The sequence below is a fragment of the Pleurodeles waltl genome, chromosome 5 (assembly GCF_031143425.1).
Source record: "Pleurodeles waltl isolate 20211129_DDA chromosome 5, aPleWal1.hap1.20221129, whole genome shotgun sequence".
Taxonomy (NCBI): domain Eukaryota; kingdom Metazoa; phylum Chordata; class Amphibia; order Caudata; family Salamandridae; genus Pleurodeles; species Pleurodeles waltl.
This window is the reverse complement of record NC_090444.1, coordinates 689,418,930-689,439,098: the sequence shown is the minus strand read 5'-3', so window position 1 is coordinate 689,439,098 and position 20,169 is coordinate 689,418,930. Positions and strand designations below refer to the sequence as shown.

Genomic DNA, 20,169 nt, shown 5'->3' with positions numbered 1-20,169 from the left:
ACCTGGTGTGACACAACAAAGTTGCTGGGATGGCGGGAAGGCTGTGGGTGGGAAAACAGCTCCCCCAGGAGGCACATATGACAAAGTTCTGTAATGGAAAAGGATTAGGATAGCTATGCCCGTGGATGCGATGAAGAAGCGACCCTGAAATCCTTTGCTATGCTACAGCTGGAGTTTGATCTTTATTGCAGCCAACTCTTTAAATAGCTGCAATTGCGCCATGCTCTTGCACCTTACGTGGGGGGCCTGCTGGGTCACTGGTGCCCAGCCTTCTTGAGATCAAAATACTGAGCGATGAACTAGGAGATCATAAAATCTCACAAATTTATAAAACCTTGGTGATCAATACACCGCACTCAATCCCACATGTGTGAGAAGTCTGGGAGGCGGACCTGGGGACACTCACTCCCAAAGGACGACTTTAGTGAGGCCTTGGCTTCACCGTGTAAGATGACGGTGGCAACACAATTTTGTCTTATCCCGCTACACTGGTTCCATCGCTCATATTGGACGTGATACAGTTTATAGAAATGAGGTTTGGTGTCATCCTCGCATGCCTGCCCTACCAGGAAGAAGGAGGCGACTTATTATAGACAGTGCGGAATGGCAGGGTACTGACCCCCTTTTGGGACAGGGTACTGTCAATAATAGGTGGAGGTATTGGGTTAGCACCTCCCAAAAGACCCCAAAATAGCCCTCTTACACATACAGATAGACCTTGATAGCAATAGTTTTATTATGGCCCTGCTGTGGATTGCCTTAATGGTGGCCAAAAGGGATTTTGCTAGGAATTGAAAAATGGAGGCACCCCCCCACGTTGGAGAGCTGGAAAATGGGGTTGGAACACTCCATGAGTATGGAAGGTCTGGTATATACGGCCAGAGGCTGCCCACACACATTTGTGAAAATCTGGGGAGATTGGGCTCAATACAGGGGAATTCTACTGGAACCTATCAGGAGCCAGCCACGGAACATGAATGAAGAAATCCGACCTTACTTGATTACCAGTTAATGGATAATATCTATGTATTGATGGTACGGTGTTGCTAGCGGGATGGAGAGGGCATTGTAACACACGTGATTGTGTACTGCAGATTGCTGAAGATGGGATCTATGGCTGTCTTTTATGTTGGGTTTTGAAGAAAATTCAATGAAATGTTTCTCAAAAAATAAAAAACACTCCTTTTTCTCATGCTAATTGCTCACCCAGCAGTGTGTATCTGAATTCACCACATATCATTTGCTCGACCGGTTACCACGTCATTGTTGCCGTAGCATTTCTGGAAAGAGTGATCCCAGGCGTTATGCTTCTTGTGATGGAAGAGACACAACAGACGTAGGGAAGACCCAACTGGACAGAGCTGAGTAATGAGCACACTCTGTCTCTTTTCCAGTGTTCGAATGTCAAAGTCCAGTGTCTTGTACATAACACAGATTGAGCTTTTATACAACTATAATTCTTTCAGACATCACAACACTGAAACCTCCTTAGCAAGTGTTGGTTAAGGAGGATGCTTGTTCACCAGCAAGCGAAAGAAAATACTATCCTCGAATTGTGTTCCGAGAGTCATTTTGCAGCTCAGCCTCTAAATTGCTTTGACATTAAATCAATGATTTACATTGGAACAGGGTGTGTGCCCTCCCTGTTATTGTCTGGTTGCTGATCCCCTGGCAGAGGCCTTGAGGCCCAAGCGGATAGAGACAGATCTTTCAGTCCGTTCAGTTTCTGCCACCCTACCTGGGAAGCAATACTGTGCTGTGTCACTCAACTGTCTCTCTTCTTCTTCTGTCCCAATTTTAACTGAAAGTTCTGTGTCGCCCCTCACTCTTTTCTTCCTCCAAACTACTTTTTGCCTCTTCTTCGTTCCACTCGCAGGCATGTGCCACAGATTTTACACTAGTTTAGCACAAGTGTTTCCTGTTGCTGTGCACCAGACCTCAGGGCACAAATGTCCATAATAGATGCCTGGCTCCCCAATTATCCTTTTGACCTCACATTGACAAGAATGCCTTTATTTCCTTACGTGTCATGCCACTTACTCTTATTTTCTTCCTATGCAGGTATCTTGCGTGACCTCTTGGGCTCCTATGACATTGCATTCTACCTGGCTGGAGTCCCACCTATGATCGGTGGAGCTATACTGTGTCTCATCCCTTGGGTCCAGCAAAGGGAGGCGCAGAGGAAGAAACAGGCCACATCTAGTCATGGAGAAACAGAGGAGAGGATGTTGGATAACAGTACCACCGTCACATCCGCAAAGAAAGAATTGGAATCCGTGTGTTGATCCTTCAGATATTTTGCACCACACAGTTTATGCCACATCAGAACTTTTTTTTATTTTCCTACAAATAAAATATCCTTAAGGTATTCTACTAGAATTATGTGACTGGTGCTAAAAACAGAATGGAAGAATCCTTGTGTATCACCAACAAGCTTTCTTTTCTGCCTCTGGACTCTGAGCACTGGATTCACCATTCGCATTGGTCCAGTGGCTTGAAGCAGAAAGCGTCAACCAATGAGTCTCGCAGTGCAAGGGAAGCCATTTTACAATCCGTTGCAGTGGCGCCTTGAGGCGTAAACAGCGTTATGTTTTGCACAAACACGACTTGAAGAAATTAAGTCAGGACACCTCAGGAACATTCTGTTGCCCTCAACACCGAAGCCAGTAACCTGTTGTATTGGTTTTGATCATTGTGTTGTGTAGCATACAATGTTATTTGTGAACTGATGGCACATGCTAATATGCTCTGGATGACATATAGAGCAACCTACAGACTCCAATCTGACGCCTGTTTTCCTTTCAGGTGGCTCATCTTGGAAACAAATTGCAATGACGATCACACTCTTAGAATCCACTCTTAATACTAAGGGCCCTACGAGGTCTCCTTTTTGTACTAGTTTAATTTATTAGCCTTTTTCTGCTTTCTCATAGTCTGAATAGAGATCTTTTATCACTGGAACAAATCTTGTAGAGATGATCTTGTAAAACATTAGAAAAATCATAATTTGGGACACCATACCAGAGGCTTTGGTATACTACAAGAATAATGGGGCATATTTAAGAAAAATGGCGTTGCACACAGTGCAGCCCCACTTTTCTTGTGCCCCTTACCACCCCCCTAATGCCACCATGTGTACGCCGTGTTTGAAGTATGGTGCACCATGGTGGTGGTTAAGGGACTAGCATCAGAATTTTTCATGCTAGTCCGAAGCTTTACAGGAGTAGCATAAAAAATTCTGACGCTAATCCTGCAAAGCACATTGAGGCCCATTATAAACAATGGTGTGCCTCCTTTTAACACCTTCTCTGAGCAGGGGTTAAAAGTGTAAAAATAAAAAGACTTTTTCAGCTCCCGTAACGGGGGACGCCCCTTTGCAAACATTATGCCTGGCGCAAAGGGTTACAAAGTTGCAAAGGGTTACAAAGTGGTGCAATGCATGCATTGCACCACTTTGTAAATCTGGCGTGGGAATTTTGGCCTTGTTGGGCCCCATTAGCATAAAAAAAATGACACTAATGTGACGCGAGGAGGTGCCACGGGCTCTTAAATGTGCCCTATGGTCTTTTAAATATCATTCTACAAAAATGGCATAGTCAGAATTCGACTACCAAAATATTGTGAAAGTACTTATATGTAAGTATAGATTTACTATTCAAATCAATATATCTTGAAGGTACGTAGACGTGTAGTTAAAAATGGTAAACCTATTTTGCCTTTCTATTATTACCTTTAAAATATTGTGGTAGTCGATATTCTGGCTACATTATTTTTGTAGGACAGTAACTGTTTGCACGATATTCTGACATCCAAAGTAAGGCTTTAGGACAATCTTATGGTAAGAATGTGAAATTACTACTTGTATTCTTCGCCCTAATGTTTACTGCCATCGAAGTGTTCTTTTTAAAAAAAACTACGGCATATCACCTTGCTCTTAATATTACTTCAAGTATGCTTGTCACATCAGAAAATTGATGTGACTTTTTAATTTCCTTCCAAGGTGCAATCGGTTCTTCACTTCACTTGCCTTTTCACAGGATGACACACCTAAGTCCCATATTTCAGTTCCACAAGAGTTTCAGGATCTGTGAAAAAAAAAAAAAATATGTATATATATATATATATGCACACTCACATATCCTGCAAACTGCAGGAGAAGCTGTAGATGATAGATTTCCGCAGTCATATGGGGGAACCTCAATACTGTGTGGAAATTTGCGAACAATAGTTATGGATCCGTGATGTTTTTCAAAAGAAAGGAGAAGTGGAGACCACAACCACCAAACCCAATATACATTGGTCTTCAAAGCTATCTTCCATTTTCAGACATAATACGTGAGGAAATGCTTCAGTTTCCAAATGTCAACTGATAAAATGTCAAATGTTCCTTGCTGTTGAATACATGAGGATACTTTTCCAAGAAGTAGTATGATTGCTTTTCAGTGCAGCTTATGCACCAGAATGACAAGGCACACATTGCTGAAGTGTAATGGTACCGAAATAATGTGGTAATTGACATGAAACTGAAACAGCATACTGAATGTTTGAAGAATTATTGAAATCTTTGCACATTTAATTAAGCAAATCCTGCCTTGAAGACTACATAGCAAAGTACATTTTTTCATGCTTACACGTCAGTGTATCACTGTTGAGGGATATTGACTTTTGGCCAACCACGACTGTGGATCTTGTTTGCCTGTCCTTTATGTGTCAAATCCTCATTTTCGGGTCATGTGTCACAAAAGAATGTCCTTGTGTGATAGTTTTGGATAGCCCAGCCAGTCTGCTTGTCAAACATTTCCCATTAGGTATGAGAACAGTCAATGTATGTTTTCTGGATGGAGTCTTGCATTGATCAGTAGCATCAGGACTGTGTGTAGATCAGTTTCTGGCACATTTTAGATCATATCTGTCCTTAGCTTAGAATCTAGTGTTGATTATTAAATAGTGTTCTGTTAAGGCTGTACCTTTTGTTTCAGACATATTGCACGTGGCTCAATAGTACTTTTCCTAAAAGACATGCAGGACTTAGACGTGAGCATGTCAGACCGTTTGGTCACCCTATGTGGTGCCAACACAAAGGAACACTATCCGCCAAATGAAAAACTGCCTGAATGGTGGGACACTATATTTGTTGAAAGTTTTATGGTTGTTTTGAGAAAGAAGAATGAACTAAGGCTGAGACTTCTGATAACTACGATAACATGGATTTTCAAAATATTGATGGCACTCTTCCCTGCAAGGATTGGTTTCTTATGTAACAACATCACTACTGGTTTGGTTTCAGTGTTAGAGACATTGGGTCAGTAAGAACTAGTCTTTCGGACTGGGCTCCACCTGTGCATCGATTACTATATATACCAAGTTGAAAATGTAACCTTACAAATATGCAGGTGAGACAACAGCAGTCTGCATCAAGTACAGGCGTGCCTTTGTTGTGAGAGCAATGAGTCCCCATCCATGACCCCACCAAAATGTCTATTTTTGTTTCCTTTGACCAAAGACATGCCTTTACAATATACACCTAATCCCTTTGCAAGAGAGGGACATTTTTTAAACATTATAATTAGTATGCAGTTAGCAGAATCTATCATCCGTTTCGATTATTACCACGGTAATGGAGGACCAGCTGCACAATTTGCGGGGGCATTCTGGTGCCCCAATGAGTGAGAAGTCCAACTATTCCATTAAAAGCCTTGGGTGGAAGAATGAAATATTGCTTTAAAGATGTCCACAGAGAATGTAAGATGCAGAGAACAAGTGTATTACCGCATGTTTCCAGAATTCTGACCTTACTATGTGTTTCTTGTCAGTATTAGTGCTTCTGTGGTAGAACACAGGCAGAATTGTGATTGCGCCTAAATTTCTTTTGAAGGATACCTTATAATGTCCGCTGGATGTCAGTGGTCCTTATCGCTATTTCAAGTGGCAGAGTTCATTCGTGGGTGACCCTCCGAACAGGCAGACTGTGTGTGTTACAATATGTGTGAGTGAAGACCTGATCCTTGAACCCTGTTGCTGTAGTGATGATAATTGACAATTGATCCTGTGATCTGACTCATGCACGTTTGTGCAGCCTGTGTGTCTTTGTGGCCAACATGCACGTGCCACACTTTTTGGAAATGATGAACTGCCATCAGGACTGTATGTGCTAATATTTGTCCATTGCCCTTATTCCATTTCTGCCTATGCTTACTATTTACAAAAATAGTGAATGATGCCACTTTTCTCAACTTATCCTACCTCCCACTTTGAATGAGCAAGAAATCCCAGCTAGATACAATCAGGTTTGATGGAACATGCATCGTACAGAAAATATGTTAGAAATACACTAAGCTTGCTATAGATGCTAATTCCCATATATGTCATACTTCCATAAAGGGATAAAGCAAATCTAAAGATTCCAGTGTCTAGGTGCGCCTCCATGATTTTACTTCAGGTAACGCTTTTCCGGTAACAGGATGGTGATGCCTTACAACTTTCAACAACCAACTATAATTGTGACCTTAGGCCATGACCTATCAGAAACTACTGCATGGGTAGTTCTTAGCGGAAAGGCTGAACTGGTACAGCCTTGCAGATAATGTCCACCTATTCCCTTCTATTTCTGCCTTTCGCAAAGACAGGCACCACAATGAGCCTTGTGGGCAAAAGAAAAAACAGCATGGCCCACTGGCATTATTGTTTGAGAGCACGTAGGGCACAATAGGTTTGCCAAAGAAGGCAGCACCATCACAAAGAAACAGAAATGGCAGATATGATTTTTTTTCATGTTTGTTTCTTGAAAAGCAGAGCAGGCCTTCTGTGGTGTGGATAGTATCATTCTTACACACCCAAGATGTCCTACATTAAAGGTTCTTTTGTTGTTACGTGTTCGTCACACAGGGCCAGATGTACAAATGTTTTTAGCAATCACAAACAGAGATTCGGCCCACTTGTGACCACTAAAACAGCCTCTGGCATGTACAAACCCTGTTTTTTTAGTTGGTAACCTATTACCTACTAGCAAAATAGGATATGTGATTCACTACTAGTAAGGGGCATGCCAAGGGTGTCCCTTCCTAATATCGAGTGGCACGGGATGTATGATGGTTTTGTGACCGGGATGCGGTGGTAAAACAATCGCAGTTTATCGCCTAATTCAAGTAGGTGGTAAGCCAGTAGCAAACGGGAAGTGGCCCCCAGGGGTCCCCTTCCCCTTTGTGAATGGTAGCAAAAAATGTTTTTAAGGCCAGGCAGTGGTCCTTGGGAATCATAACATTTTCCCTTTATACTGAAGTATGAATCGAGCCCCTTTCTATTTTTTTAGCTTGGCAGCCAATGAAAAGATCTCCTATCACAGGTCCGTATTGTAAGATACTCCTGGAGAGGTTTTATATCATAATATCGAGGTCAATAACAATGTCCTACACTTATATCGACTCCACAATATCAACTATTTGAACGTTATCAAGTTAAGCATACACAGGGAAGAATAGATTTACTATTCTGACCCCACATCTACATTCCTTGAAGATACAGTGGTAAATCATAGTGTGGAGTAAATATAATTGTATGTCTATTTTAAAACTTCAGTATTGTGATAGAACACGGCCTGGTGTTTATTACACACACTTCCCTTTCTGAATTGGTCCTAACATGTTGGTGTGACATCACATGCAACCTCTCTGTTGGTAACAAAGGCCCACAGTAAGCCACTGGTGTAAACAACCCTTGTGGTTGATATGCCAGCTTGTTTCTTGTTAGTATGTCTGTAACATACCAGTTTGTGTATGGAGTTAGAGGAGAACACATGTCGTTTCATGTTTTTTTACTGGAGTATTTTGGTGAACTGTGAAAGGAACACCCTGAAGACGTGGTACCAAAGAGACTTACTATGAAAGTGTTCCAAATGTGAAGTGTACATACTCTGATCTGAGTTTTTTTCAGATAATGTTTTAGAATACGGGATATTATTTGTTGAATGTCGGCCACACATGGGGCCAGATGTATCAAAGCTTTTTGCATTTGCAAACGGTGCGAATGCAAAAAAGCCATTTCAGAATGTATCAAAGGCATTCTGAATGCAATTTTAAGGAATCGCTAAAATAGTAATTCCTTTGAATTGCGACCCTGTTTAGAGAGTCGCAAATTGCGACTCTCTAAATAAGAAATCGCAAATAAGGATTCCTTATTTGCGATTTCTAAAGCACATGTAAGAAGCAATTCCTTAATGCGAATTGGGCATTAACGAATCACTATTACCACCAAGTTGAACTTGGTGGTAACCATGTGCAAATTTTAAAATTGCATTTACAATGCATTTTTTAAATTTACATGTGAAGCACACATGCCCTTTTGGCATGTGTGCACCTTACATGTTGTAAAAAAATGTTTTGGGGTGCAGCAGAGGGGGCCTTAGGCCCCCAGCACCCTGGACTTTGCATTTCCCAAAATTGCGAATTCCAGTTAGGAATTCACAATTTGGGACATGCAAAATATTTGCAAATATGGGGCGACAGGCCTATAGATGCGAATGGGGGCTGTATCGCAATTTGCGATTCGGTAATAGCATTTGCAATTTTTAAGAAATCGCTATTACCGAATCGCAAATGTGATACATTGCATTTTGCGAATCAGAAATAGCGATTTCTTAAAAATTGCTATTTCCGATTCGCAAAAGGCCTTTTTCATACATCTGGCCCATAATTCGATACTTGATTGCATGATGATAATAGCGCACAAAGACATAGTGAAATCAACACATTTAAAAATCAAGCAACAAACAATATGTTGTTTTGATTCTGCCCAAAAACCTAGCACGGGTGTCTGTCACTATTCCTCCTTAACACCTCCTGTGAAATTCCGAGAATAGCTCAGCCAGTCAGATGGCTTATTGGTGTCTGGTATGTATCTACCGTTGTGCCAGCATAGTAATATGTCTGAGATGAGCAAAACTGCAGAGCAAGGACAAGAAGCGAGCAGGGATAGTGGCACAGTGTCTGCACACGGTCGAGTTTGATGTTAATGGTCTTATTTCCTTCTGATAAGGGCGTTAACAGCTGTTAACAGACCTTTAATCTCGGTATATGTCCTCATATTTTGCTCAGGCCCGTCATGACAGCGCAACAAGCAAACAGCATACAGCACCCTCAGAAGAGGGCATTAACACTCGATTATTAGGTAGAATGGTCTTCAAAACACCTGTACTACAGCTATAAAGGTATATTATCATATGCCCAGAGTAATCTCAATTCCATGACCAGGCCTTGGGTTTTCACTCCATTGTTGTATGACGTAATAACACACCCGGTCACAAAGACACAAACCGGGACTTGGAAATCTGCAGAAATAGTGATGCTTCTAAAATATTAAGGAAGAAAAAAACGTAATCTCTTCAGATTTCTCCATTATCAACAATCCTTTTAGACTACCTCAGAAGTATAAGCAACGCTTACAATCAATGTACAATTCAGGAAGCCATGATTTTTACTCATTTGTGATGTTGAAATTGCACCCATAATTTTGTTTTTGATATTTGTACGCCTGTTTGGTTTGGCAACAAATCTGGGCATGATTCTCAGTTAAGCCTTCAATCAGGATGTTCTATGCGGAACATTCTACTTAGGCGTTGTTAGGAGTTGGGAACAGAGGTATGCAACTGCCTTAAGCCAAACTTGGACATGATAAATCTATATGAAAATGTAAAATGCTTCTAGTGCCTTTTAACGCAGTGGGAACATTATTGTAGATTGTCCCACAACCAGTCAGCCAGAAGTGAAGCTCTGCTGTTGTGACTGGTGTACTGGTATACTCGCAGGATCTCAACATGGCCGGACTAAGTGCACGCTGTGCTGCCTACGCTCTGCGGTGTAAGCCAAGAGCAATGACTGAAATGCCATGCCAGTGTGATGCTATTTTAGCTAATGTTTTATGTATCGAAGCTTTGGTTTATTTGATTATTACAAAGCCAAATATAAATGGCATTTACAGAAATAAAATAATTTATACTCAATTATAAAAAATGAATCTGAGGTTTTTGTAATTGTAGTAAATGCCTGCGATGTTGCTCTATCTTGTCTTAGCCACCGCAAGGTCATGTCTGCCTGCAACACAGGCTAGGATGTGTTTTTGCTGCAATGACTGTCTATACCACAGAGGTCTCATGTTTTGACAATTCTTAGACGTTAGACATAATTAACATATTTGATGACATTCCCGAAGCAATCACACAACTTTAACACCAATGACTATGCAAGAAGTGATGTTAGTGAAATGATACAAAATGAAAATAAATGGTTTTATTATGTTTTGTAGCAGTGGTGCTTTACATCCACTAGCAAAAAACTATTACAGTATATCTGTCAAAACATGAACTACTCGACACAAATAAGGAAGCTGGTCAATCCAGCACATAGTCCTGCTTTACTCCAGTAAGTAGGTGCAGCTATAAGAGATGGCTGACCGCCGAGTGAGGTGCACCAGGGTGTGAGGCAAGTGGAAGCGCCAAGTGACCTGTGACAACAGATCACTGCTGGTGAGTATACTCTTGCTTGAAGGAGACTGACCTCACTGGAGTCCACCAGGTAGGTTTCGTGGTCCAACCTGCCATATTGTTTGGGAGCAGCAGTAGGGTGATCGATAGTGAGGTGGGGGCCTGAGATGGAAGCTCTGTTTTGTGTTTGCTATGGGAGTCATGAGTCAGAGGTGCAACTCACTGGCCGAGATGGTGCCCTCACCCCTCTTATGATGACCACACTCTCCTGCCCCACACCCACCTTGAACCTCTTCTGTGACTTTGTGATAATCACTTGTACTGCACCTGCCTGACCTGTACCTGTTCCACATATGTGAAAAGCGTGCACTTCTTCTACATGTCCTGTTCAAGTCGTTGTCGGTAAAGTAATACTGAATTACCAAAGCTCTTTTGTAGGCTGTCCTATTTTAGGTTTAAACCTATAATAACCAATAAAATCTAAATGAAAGGGAAACAGCCCTCATCAGTGCCAACATATAAACGCTGAAAAGCACGTGCACAAGCACAAACTAAAATACCTTTCAAAGAAAGGGAAGTGAGAGAAAATGAGTCATTTTTATTTCTTTAGGAAGGGGCCAACACAAAGTAACTTTGTTATACAAGCTAGCAACAAGAAAGACTGGTCTAAGATTATTGTACTTGAGGTTTGTTGTTCTTTAGGGATGTCACTAAAATATTGTTTCTTCTTCCTTTTTTCCTCCAGTTATGTGTACTTGGATTAAAAGTGCAGGACTGAGAAACATTGGCCCTCATTCTGACCTTGGCGGGCGGCGGAGGCCGCCCGCCAAAGTCCCGCCGTCAAAATACCGTACCGCGGTCGCAAGACCGCGGCGGGTATTTTGACTTTTCCCCTGGGCTGGCGGGCGGCCGCCGAAAGGCCGCCCGCCAGCCCAGGGGAAAACGACCTTCCCACCATGAAGCCGGCTCGTAATCGAGCCGGCGGAGTGGGAAGGTGCGACGGGTGCTACCGCACCCGTCGCGTATTTCAATGTCTGCTATGCAGACAGTGAAATACTAGCGGGGCCCTCTTACGGGGGCCCCTGCAGTGCCCATGCCATTGGCATGGGCACTGCAGGGGCCCCGCGACACCCCCTACCGCCATCCTGTTCCTGGCGGGCGAACCGCCAGGAACAGGATGGCGGTAGGGGGTGTCAGAATCCCCCATGGCGGCGCAGCGAGCTGCGCCGCCATGGGGGATTCAAATGGGCAACGGAAAACTGGCGGGAGACCGCCGGTTTTCCATTTCTGACCGCGGCCAAAGCGCCGCGATCAGAATGCCCAAGGGAGCACCGCCGGCCTGTCGGCGGTGCTCCCGCCCCCGTTGGCCCTGGCGGTGCAACACCGCCAGGGTCATAATGAGGGCCATTGTTTTGAGACTGACCTAAGCATTTTACACACTATAAAGAATCTGGGAATAATAAAATCATGTTAATCTTGTGGCAGCGTTTAATTCCTTTACTGATTGGTGAAATGGCTGGCTCATAAGAACCTTAGCCAATATGTCCTCTCACACTTCCCCACAGGCACCGCATGGGTAGAGCCCATTAATACATCAGCCCCCTCCTTTTCTATCAATGTAGTATTGATAGCATGACACATGCCAAACATTCTAGGCCTTAAACATTGAATGCGAGGTGTAATGACATGTACCTGTGAAGAGAGTGTTTCACCATGCACATGGGATAGTGGTGAAAACATAAAACACGTCTTTCCACATACCAACACAATTCTTAACTTCAAGGAGTGATATATTCAGGTAATCTAGACTATTTACACAGCTACACTTTACAGTTGGGAAGTTGAGCCTAAAGTTACCATGTTAACAGCAAAGTGTAAAGTCTCAGAATGCAACATGGTGTCAAAAGATCAAGACTGACTTAGAGTGAGACATTTGCCATGGGGACCCTTGGCAGCTATGAATATCCACACACCACCACCACTTTAATGTAGTCAGGCAAGGAGTGGAGAAAAGCAGTAGCGAGCAGGCTTAAAGCTCCAAGTTTGACATGCCTTAGAATGCAGGACTACAAAGTCATCAGTTATAATTCAAAATGTTAAAGGCCTTCCATGGTACTATGCTTTTGGTAGGATTGGCCACCCCCATAGTTTGTTAATGCCCCATAAATGTGTCCAGGAATGTATTTACTAAACATTTGAATATAGGAGTCCTTTTTATTCGATTAATAGTTTTGTAACCTAGACTAAGTCCTGACAGTGAATGTGTGAGGTATTGAGATGTGAGAGAGGTTATTGAGATGCGAGTGTTAGCGATACTCAAATGTTTTATACTTAAAACAGACAGTCTAACATATGTCAATTGGAACCACTGCCAGAGAGAAGACAGTACATACCCTGCACTACTTCTCCTTTAAATTAAATATGTGCTTTATAACAGTCACTGCAAAAAAGCATGTTAGTAAACATTGGAGAACAGAGTTTTTGTCTATTTTGAAGGTTAGGTACCTGAATAAACACTGTTAGGCACTGATTTCCCAAGGTTTGAAAAACACTGGGAAAACACCACTGAAATCTACAAAAATAAACACTGAAAATAGGACAGCCTACCCATTTGTTATGATTGTGTCTGTGCATGAAGCTTGTACTGTTGCACCAATGCTCTATCCGTTATTGTGTGTTCAAGGAGACTTGCACTGTTGATGGCCATATGGTTCCTGCTCTGCATGTATGTGAGAAGCATGCAGTGCTTCTGCTTTTGTGTGAGTCATACCTGTGCTGTTTGTACAATTGAAGCTTCACTTTCTGATGTCCAAGTATTATCAGTTGTGTGTGTATGGGAAATCTACACTGTTACTGCTTGTGCTACACCAGTTCTCTGTGTGTGTGTGTGTGTGTAATGGTAGTTTGTATAGTAGTTGCATTAGCTATGACCGTCTTGTGTATGTGAAGGAAGCTTACACTAGTACTGCACAGGCTGTATTTGTTCAAAGTCGGGGATAATAGCACTGCTGATGCTTATGCAGTACCTATTCTGTGTGATTGTGAACTTCTGTGTGTAAGGGTAGCTTATAATGTAACTGCTCTTGCTGTGTCTATGTTGTGTATGTAAATTAAGTTGTGGTGTGTGTGTGTCTTTGTATGTGTACATCTGAAGCTCGTACTGCTAGTACCAATGCAGTGCTTGTTCTATGTGTGAGATTGACTTGCATTGCTGAAAAATTATTAGCAATATAAAGTGTATGAAAGAGATTGGGCCAGTAACCAAAAACACAAACTTGGAACACCGAAGCAGATAAAACCGAAGTCATGGTCAGTATACCTATAGTCAGGCGGTGCTGCAGGGACTGTACCTGACTTTTTCCTAGGACGCTGTTGTCGGGCAGTCAGTAGCAGGACAGGCATACAGGTTAAATGTGGGGCACTGGATCTCTAGGAGTAGGCCAAGGAACCTCATAAAGAAGGGGCAGGGAGGGCTCTTTGGCCTAGGTTTCACACTTTTTCAGGACCCTCTGCTTCTGTCACAAAATATTTATAGACTAGAACAAAGCAAGTCTGACCGGTTAATTTGAAATGAGGTAACAAACAACAGCCACTCCACTAAGTGGCACTAAACGCTGGATCTGTCTGGTAAAGGACAAATGTAGTCCTCTTTCGGAGAAGGATGAGTGTGACACATTATGACGTTTTTTACCCAGGGCAGCAAAAGCGTATGACATGCCTGAGTATGCCTGTCACCCAATTTTCTGTGCAACTACCCAGCAGACTTTGTGAAGATGGGTAAGTATTGGTGGAAAAGCCTTTGAGATTGTTACTTATACCACTGGTTAGCAGGTAGGATAGCAATGTACAAAACTGAGAATTACTTGCTGTCTACTTAACAGTAAGATAGATAACTTGCATGATGTTGTGAAATCTCGCCATAGGCCAGTCTGAAAAGATGGGTCTTCAGTTCCTTGCACGAGGGTGAGCTGGAGCAGTGGTCATCAAAATGTAAGGCGCTCCCCCTGGGGGGTCCTTCGCTGTACTTGCAGGAGGTGCAGATGCCTCGGAAAACACTTGTAAATGAAGTTGGCCTGGAAGAGCGACATTGTTATTTTGACACATTTCCAGGTTGTCCTTATTTACATGCAGCAGTTAAAGTACATAAAAAGTGTGGGGACTGTGATCCTGAGTGCCATGGGGCAGAGGGGCAGTGAGTATAGTAGCAGGGTCACAGGCCTACATAAAATTACCAAAATATCTAATAGTTGTTTTGTTGTTTTCTCACCTCTCTTTAACTGCATATAAAATAAAAAACACACCTTAGATGAAAAGTAAATGCAAATTAATTAGTGGGAAAAGTGAGAAACCTCAGTTGGTTAATGTGATCACTGCAGATGTCTGTGACCAGAGAGTCACAGAATTGAATCCTGGTAATGCAGTGGGGAATACTGACTTGTATATTTATAGAGCTATGAGGTCCCAGTCTCTGGTAGAAAACACAGTGAATATGTGTCCTTATTTTAAAATTGCATAACACATAAGACAGGCTTCAGCAAAATCGTTTAGAGTTTAGGATAAAATACATGTTTTGAAGTATTTATTTTAGAGGTGCATTTGTTAACACTCTTACATTACCTCTCATAAAGAATACATCTTTGTCACCATGAAGCTTCAAGAAACTCCAAGCAGGGACCATCACTATAGACAGGGTAAGAGAGTTACACTCCTCAGACAACCCCTGCTCACACCCTTGGTAGCTTGGCACAAGCAGTCAGGCTTATCCCAGATGCAATACGTAAAGTATTTGTACAATCACACACAGTAACACAGTGGAAACACCACAAAAGGACTCAACACCTGTTTAGAAAAATAGCCAATATTTATCTGATTAAAACAAGACCTAAACGACACAAATCCGTCCGGGTAGGCAATGAGTCGTTTTTCTCTCCCGTAGAAGAGTGATGTGTTGATTTCCACACAGGCAGCATCAGGTCCTCCTCCAGCTCTTCAGCTCTTTTCCTTAGCAGAGGTTCCTCTTGATTCAGAAGTAATCTAAAAGTCTGGGGTTTTGGATCCACTACTTATACTCATTTCGCCCTTTGAAGTAGGCAAACTTCAAAGGAAAGTCTCTTTGTTTATAAGACCCTGCCTTGCCCAGGCTTGACCCCAGACACACACCAGTGGGTATGGGTTGGAGACGGCATTGTGTGAGGACAGGCACAGCCCATTCAGGTGTACATGACAGCTCCTCCCTCCCCACTCTGGCCCAGGAGACTCATCAGGATATGCAGGACACTCCTCTTCTCCCTTTGTGTCACTGTCTAGAGGGAATTCACAAACAGCCCAACTGTCAGTCTGACCCAGACTTGGATTCCACAGACAGGTAGAGAGACAGCATGGTTAAGCAAGAAAATGCCCACTTTCTAAAAGTGGCATATAAGAAAATGCCCACTTTCTAAAAATGGCATTTTCAAACGGACAATCTAAAAAACAACTTTACCAAAAGATATATTTTTAAATTGTGAGTTCAGAGACCCCAAAATCCACATCTTAATCTACTCCCAATGGGAAACTGCACTTAAAAGATATTTAAAGACAGTCCCCATGTTAATATATGGGAGAGATAGGCCTTGCAATAGTGAAAAACTAATTTGGAAGTATTTAACTATCAGGACATGTAAAACACATCAGTACATGTCCTACCTTTAATATACACTGCACCCTGACCATGGGGCTACCTATGGCCTACCTTAGGGGTGACTTATATGTACAAAAATGGAAGATTTGGGCCTGGCAAGTGTGTACCCTTGCCATGGCGAATTGGCAGTTTAAAATTGAACACAGAGACACTGCAGTGGCAGGTCTGAGCCACATTTCAGGGCTACTCACGTGGGTGGCACAATCAGTGCTGCAGGCCCAATAGTAGCATTTCATTTACAGGCCCTGGGCACCTCTAGCACACTCTACTAGTGACTTACTAGTAAATCATATATGCCAGTTATGGAAAAGCCATTTACACATACAGTTTACACAGAGAGCACTTGCACTTCAGCTCTGGTCAGCAGTTGTAAAGCGGTCAGAGTGCGAAAACCAACAAAAACAAAGTCCAGCACACAGTCCAAAACACAGGAAGCATAGGAAAAAAGACAGGGGAAACCACGCCATGTATGTCAGGTCTAACACGTGTTCCCCCCCAGTTGAAAGTGGGGAGAACTTCCCAACCTCATGGAAGTTCTCATCACTAAGGCGCAACAATCTGGACAGACCATCAGCATTGGCGTGTTCTGTACCAGGGCAGTGTTCCACCATAAATTCCATTCTTTGTAGGGAGATGGACCACCTCAACATTTTTGGGTTCTCACTCCTCATCTGCATTAACCATCTGAAGGGCCTGTGGTCTGTATGAACCCAGAAGTGAGTCCCAAACAAGTACAGTCTTAGCTTCTTCAGTGACCAGACCACAGCAAAAGCTTCTCTCTCAATTACACTCCACTTCTGTTCCCAGGGAAATAACCTCCTACTAGTGAAGGCTACAGGCTGGTCTAGGCCCTCTTCATTTAGCTGTGCTAGAACTGTCCCTACGCTATGCTCTGAGGCATCAGTCTGCACAATGAATTCCTTGGAGAACTTGGGTGCCTTCAGCATGGGTACGGTGCACATGGCTGCCCTCAGGGCATCAAAATCGGTCTGGCAAGCCCCAGTACAGAAGACTTTCTTGGGCTGCTTTTTAGAGGTCATCTCTGTCAAGGGGGAAACAATGGTGTCATACCCCTTGACAAACTTCCTGTAGGAACCGGTGAGACCTGGAAAGGCTCTCATCTCTGTCAGGGTCTTGGGGGACCCCCAAGCCAGAACGGTGTCCATTTTTGGTTGCATGGGGGCCACCTGGCCACTCCCCACCTGGTGTCCCAGTTGAATCACAGATCCCTGCCATATTTGGCACTTACTGTCCTTAGTAGTGAGGCCTGCCATCTTCAAGGCCTTCAACACTTCACAGAGGTGTTGCAGGTGTTCCTTCCAGCTGGAGCTGAACACTGCGATGTCATTCAGGTGGGTTGCGCTGAAATCCTATAGCCCAGCCAAACCCCTGATTGACCAACCTCTGAAAGGTGGCAGGGGCATTTTTCATCCCAAAGGGCATAACCCAGAACTAGTAATGCCCCTCTGGGTTGAGAAATGCAGACCTCTTCTTTGCCCCATCGGTTAAGGCAATCTGCCAGTGCCCAGACGTTAAGTCAGCCGTGCGGAGGAACGTGGCAGCTCCTAGCCGATCTATGAGCTCATCTGCTCTGGGGATGGGGTACACGTCAGTCTTAGTGACAGCGTTGAGACCACGGTAGTCCACACAGAACTTCAGTTCTGGGATGGCACTGGGGGTAGTAGCCTTTGGGACCAAGACCACTGGGTTGGCCCAAGGACTGCTGGAGAACTCAATTACCCCTAGCACTAGCATCTTGGAAACCTCATCCTTGATACTGGCTCTGATTTTGTCAGTCACCCTGTAAATCTTGTGTTTCACAGGTAGACTGTCCCCGGTGTCCACAGTATGGGTACACAGATGAGTGACCCCTGGGGCCAAGGAAAACAAGGAGGCAAACTGTCCCAGCAACTGACGACAGTCCATCTGTTGCCTTGGAGTCGGTGTTGGGGAGAAGTTCACGCCCTCCACAGACCAAACTTTCTCCTGGGCAGATAGGAGGTCAGGAAGAGGCTCACTCTCCAACTCCATCCCATCATCTGTTGCCAAGAGCATGGTCAGTTCAGACCTCTCAAAGTGAGGATTGATGCGGTTCACTTGCAGGACCCTCGAAGGTTTCGTGGGAGTCTGCAAGTTCAGCAGATAGGTGTAATCACTCTTGCTCTCCATCACCTCAAAAGGCCCAAGCCAATATTCCTGGAGAGCACAAGGCTCCACTGGGGCCATGACCCACACTTTCTGGCCAGGCTGAAATTCAACCAGAGTGGCATTCTGGTTGTACCACTGTTTCATGTCCTCCTGGCTGAGTACTAGGTCCGCCTGAGCGAGTTTTCTGAAGCACAGTCTGGTTTCTAAAGGCCAGTACATAGCTAAACACATCCTGGGGGGGCTTACTGGAGGTTTTCTCCAAGCCCTCCTTTACCAGACTTAGAGGTCCCCTCACAGGGTGGCCATACACCAGCTGAAAGGGGCTAAAACCAAGTCCTTCTGTGGTACCTCCCTGTAAGCAAAGAGAAGGCATGGCAAGAGGATGTCCAATTATGCCTCAGGGGTTCTGACAGATCCATAATCATGCCCTTCAGAGTGTGGTTGAACCATTCAACCAACACATTTCCTTGTGGGTGGTAAAGAGTGGTGACCTTGTAGGTTACCCCGCACTCCTTCCACAGAGACTTCATATAGGTAAAGATGAAGTTAGGGAACCTGTCAGATACCACCTCCTTGGGGAACCCCATGTGAGTAAAAATCCCCATCAATGTCCAGCCCACCACAGGGGCTGTCATCAACCTCAGCGGGGTGGATTCTGGGTACTGGGTGGCATGGTCCACCAAGACCAGGATAAACCTGTTGCCCATGGCTGTCTTGGGATCCAGAAGCCCCACAATGTCAATGCCCACCCCAAAAGGGGTGCTCACAACAAGAGTAGGTTGGAGTGGGGCCTTGTACCACCTTTTCATTCAGATGGCTTGTTAGTGCTTGCAAGCAATTCCAAATGAAGCAACACTTGCAACCGGAAGAGTCATCACAATATATCAAAACTTTGACGTTCAAGTTTCTTTACAAGTGGCTCTGCATTGGTGTAGCATCGGCTGCTGAAGTCTTTTAGAAAGACATACACAAAACAGTTTAAGGCATCACAAAAAGTTTGTATTTCAGTTATAATATACCTGGAACTGGCAAGCCTAAGCAAGAATGTCAAGGCGTACTTGTAGCAGTTTGTAGGCCTTAGCATACACACATTGCACATTTGATGATTAACAAGGCTTACTGTGAATAGAGGAAGACTGAACTAATGTTCTTTGGACACATATTCCATTGAGAAAGCATGAAGACACAGGGCCTCCAATATGTGCCGACTCTCCCTGACCACAAGCAAGATGTACAGAGGCTGGGATAAGGAAGATTGCAGAGTTCCACTGAGTAGAGCAGATATCTCTACTTCTGGTCCCATGAAGAAATGTTTCATTAAGTGTCACCTTGTTGCTTGTAAATAGTTTCAATAAACAAGGAGTACAACTAGCAATGCCAGTGGTCACTGGAGGTAGAACATTAAAACAACACAGAGCTACAATGACATGACACATGACACAAGAAGGACAACTGTGAAACAGAACATGCCATTTTACAATGCTCGCTTCATTCAATAGGCAATAAAAAAAATGAACCCTAATCTCCAAACTGAACATATCATAATTAAAAGAAATCCTTCAGTCCACACCACTCAAAACAACTATTCAATCCAAACCATTACAAACACTAATGTACAACAACAAACTAACTCTGAAACAGATGACTGCTAACGCTATAATAATTTTAACAGAGTGAAAACACTACTCAACCAAGAAGCCTCAATCCGAGGATAGAGCCATTTCTACAGAAAGCCACCACTGCAGTAGCACCCTTGAACCCTATCATCTAACACCCTTTTCCATTTTAAACAAATTACACAACCACCATGCAGGAATACCTCAGAAGGATGAGACTGCCCCATTTGTATAACACTCATGTACCACAC

General features: G+C 43.5%; 1 protein-coding gene across 1 annotated transcript in view; it reads left to right on the top strand.

Moving 5' to 3' along the window:
* SLC16A10 (solute carrier family 16 member 10) overlaps nucleotides 1-4,090 on the top strand; it is a 324,664-nt gene extending 320,574 nt beyond the window's left edge. Inside the window, exon 6 of the mRNA XM_069234604.1 lies at nucleotides 2,062-4,090. Within this exon, the coding sequence (XP_069090705.1) occupies nucleotides 2,062-2,285 (224 nt within the window). The 3' untranslated portion in view covers nucleotides 2,286-4,090. The remainder of the gene's footprint in view (nucleotides 1-2,061) is intronic.
* The last annotated feature ends 16,079 nt before the right edge of the window (nucleotides 4,091-20,169 follow it).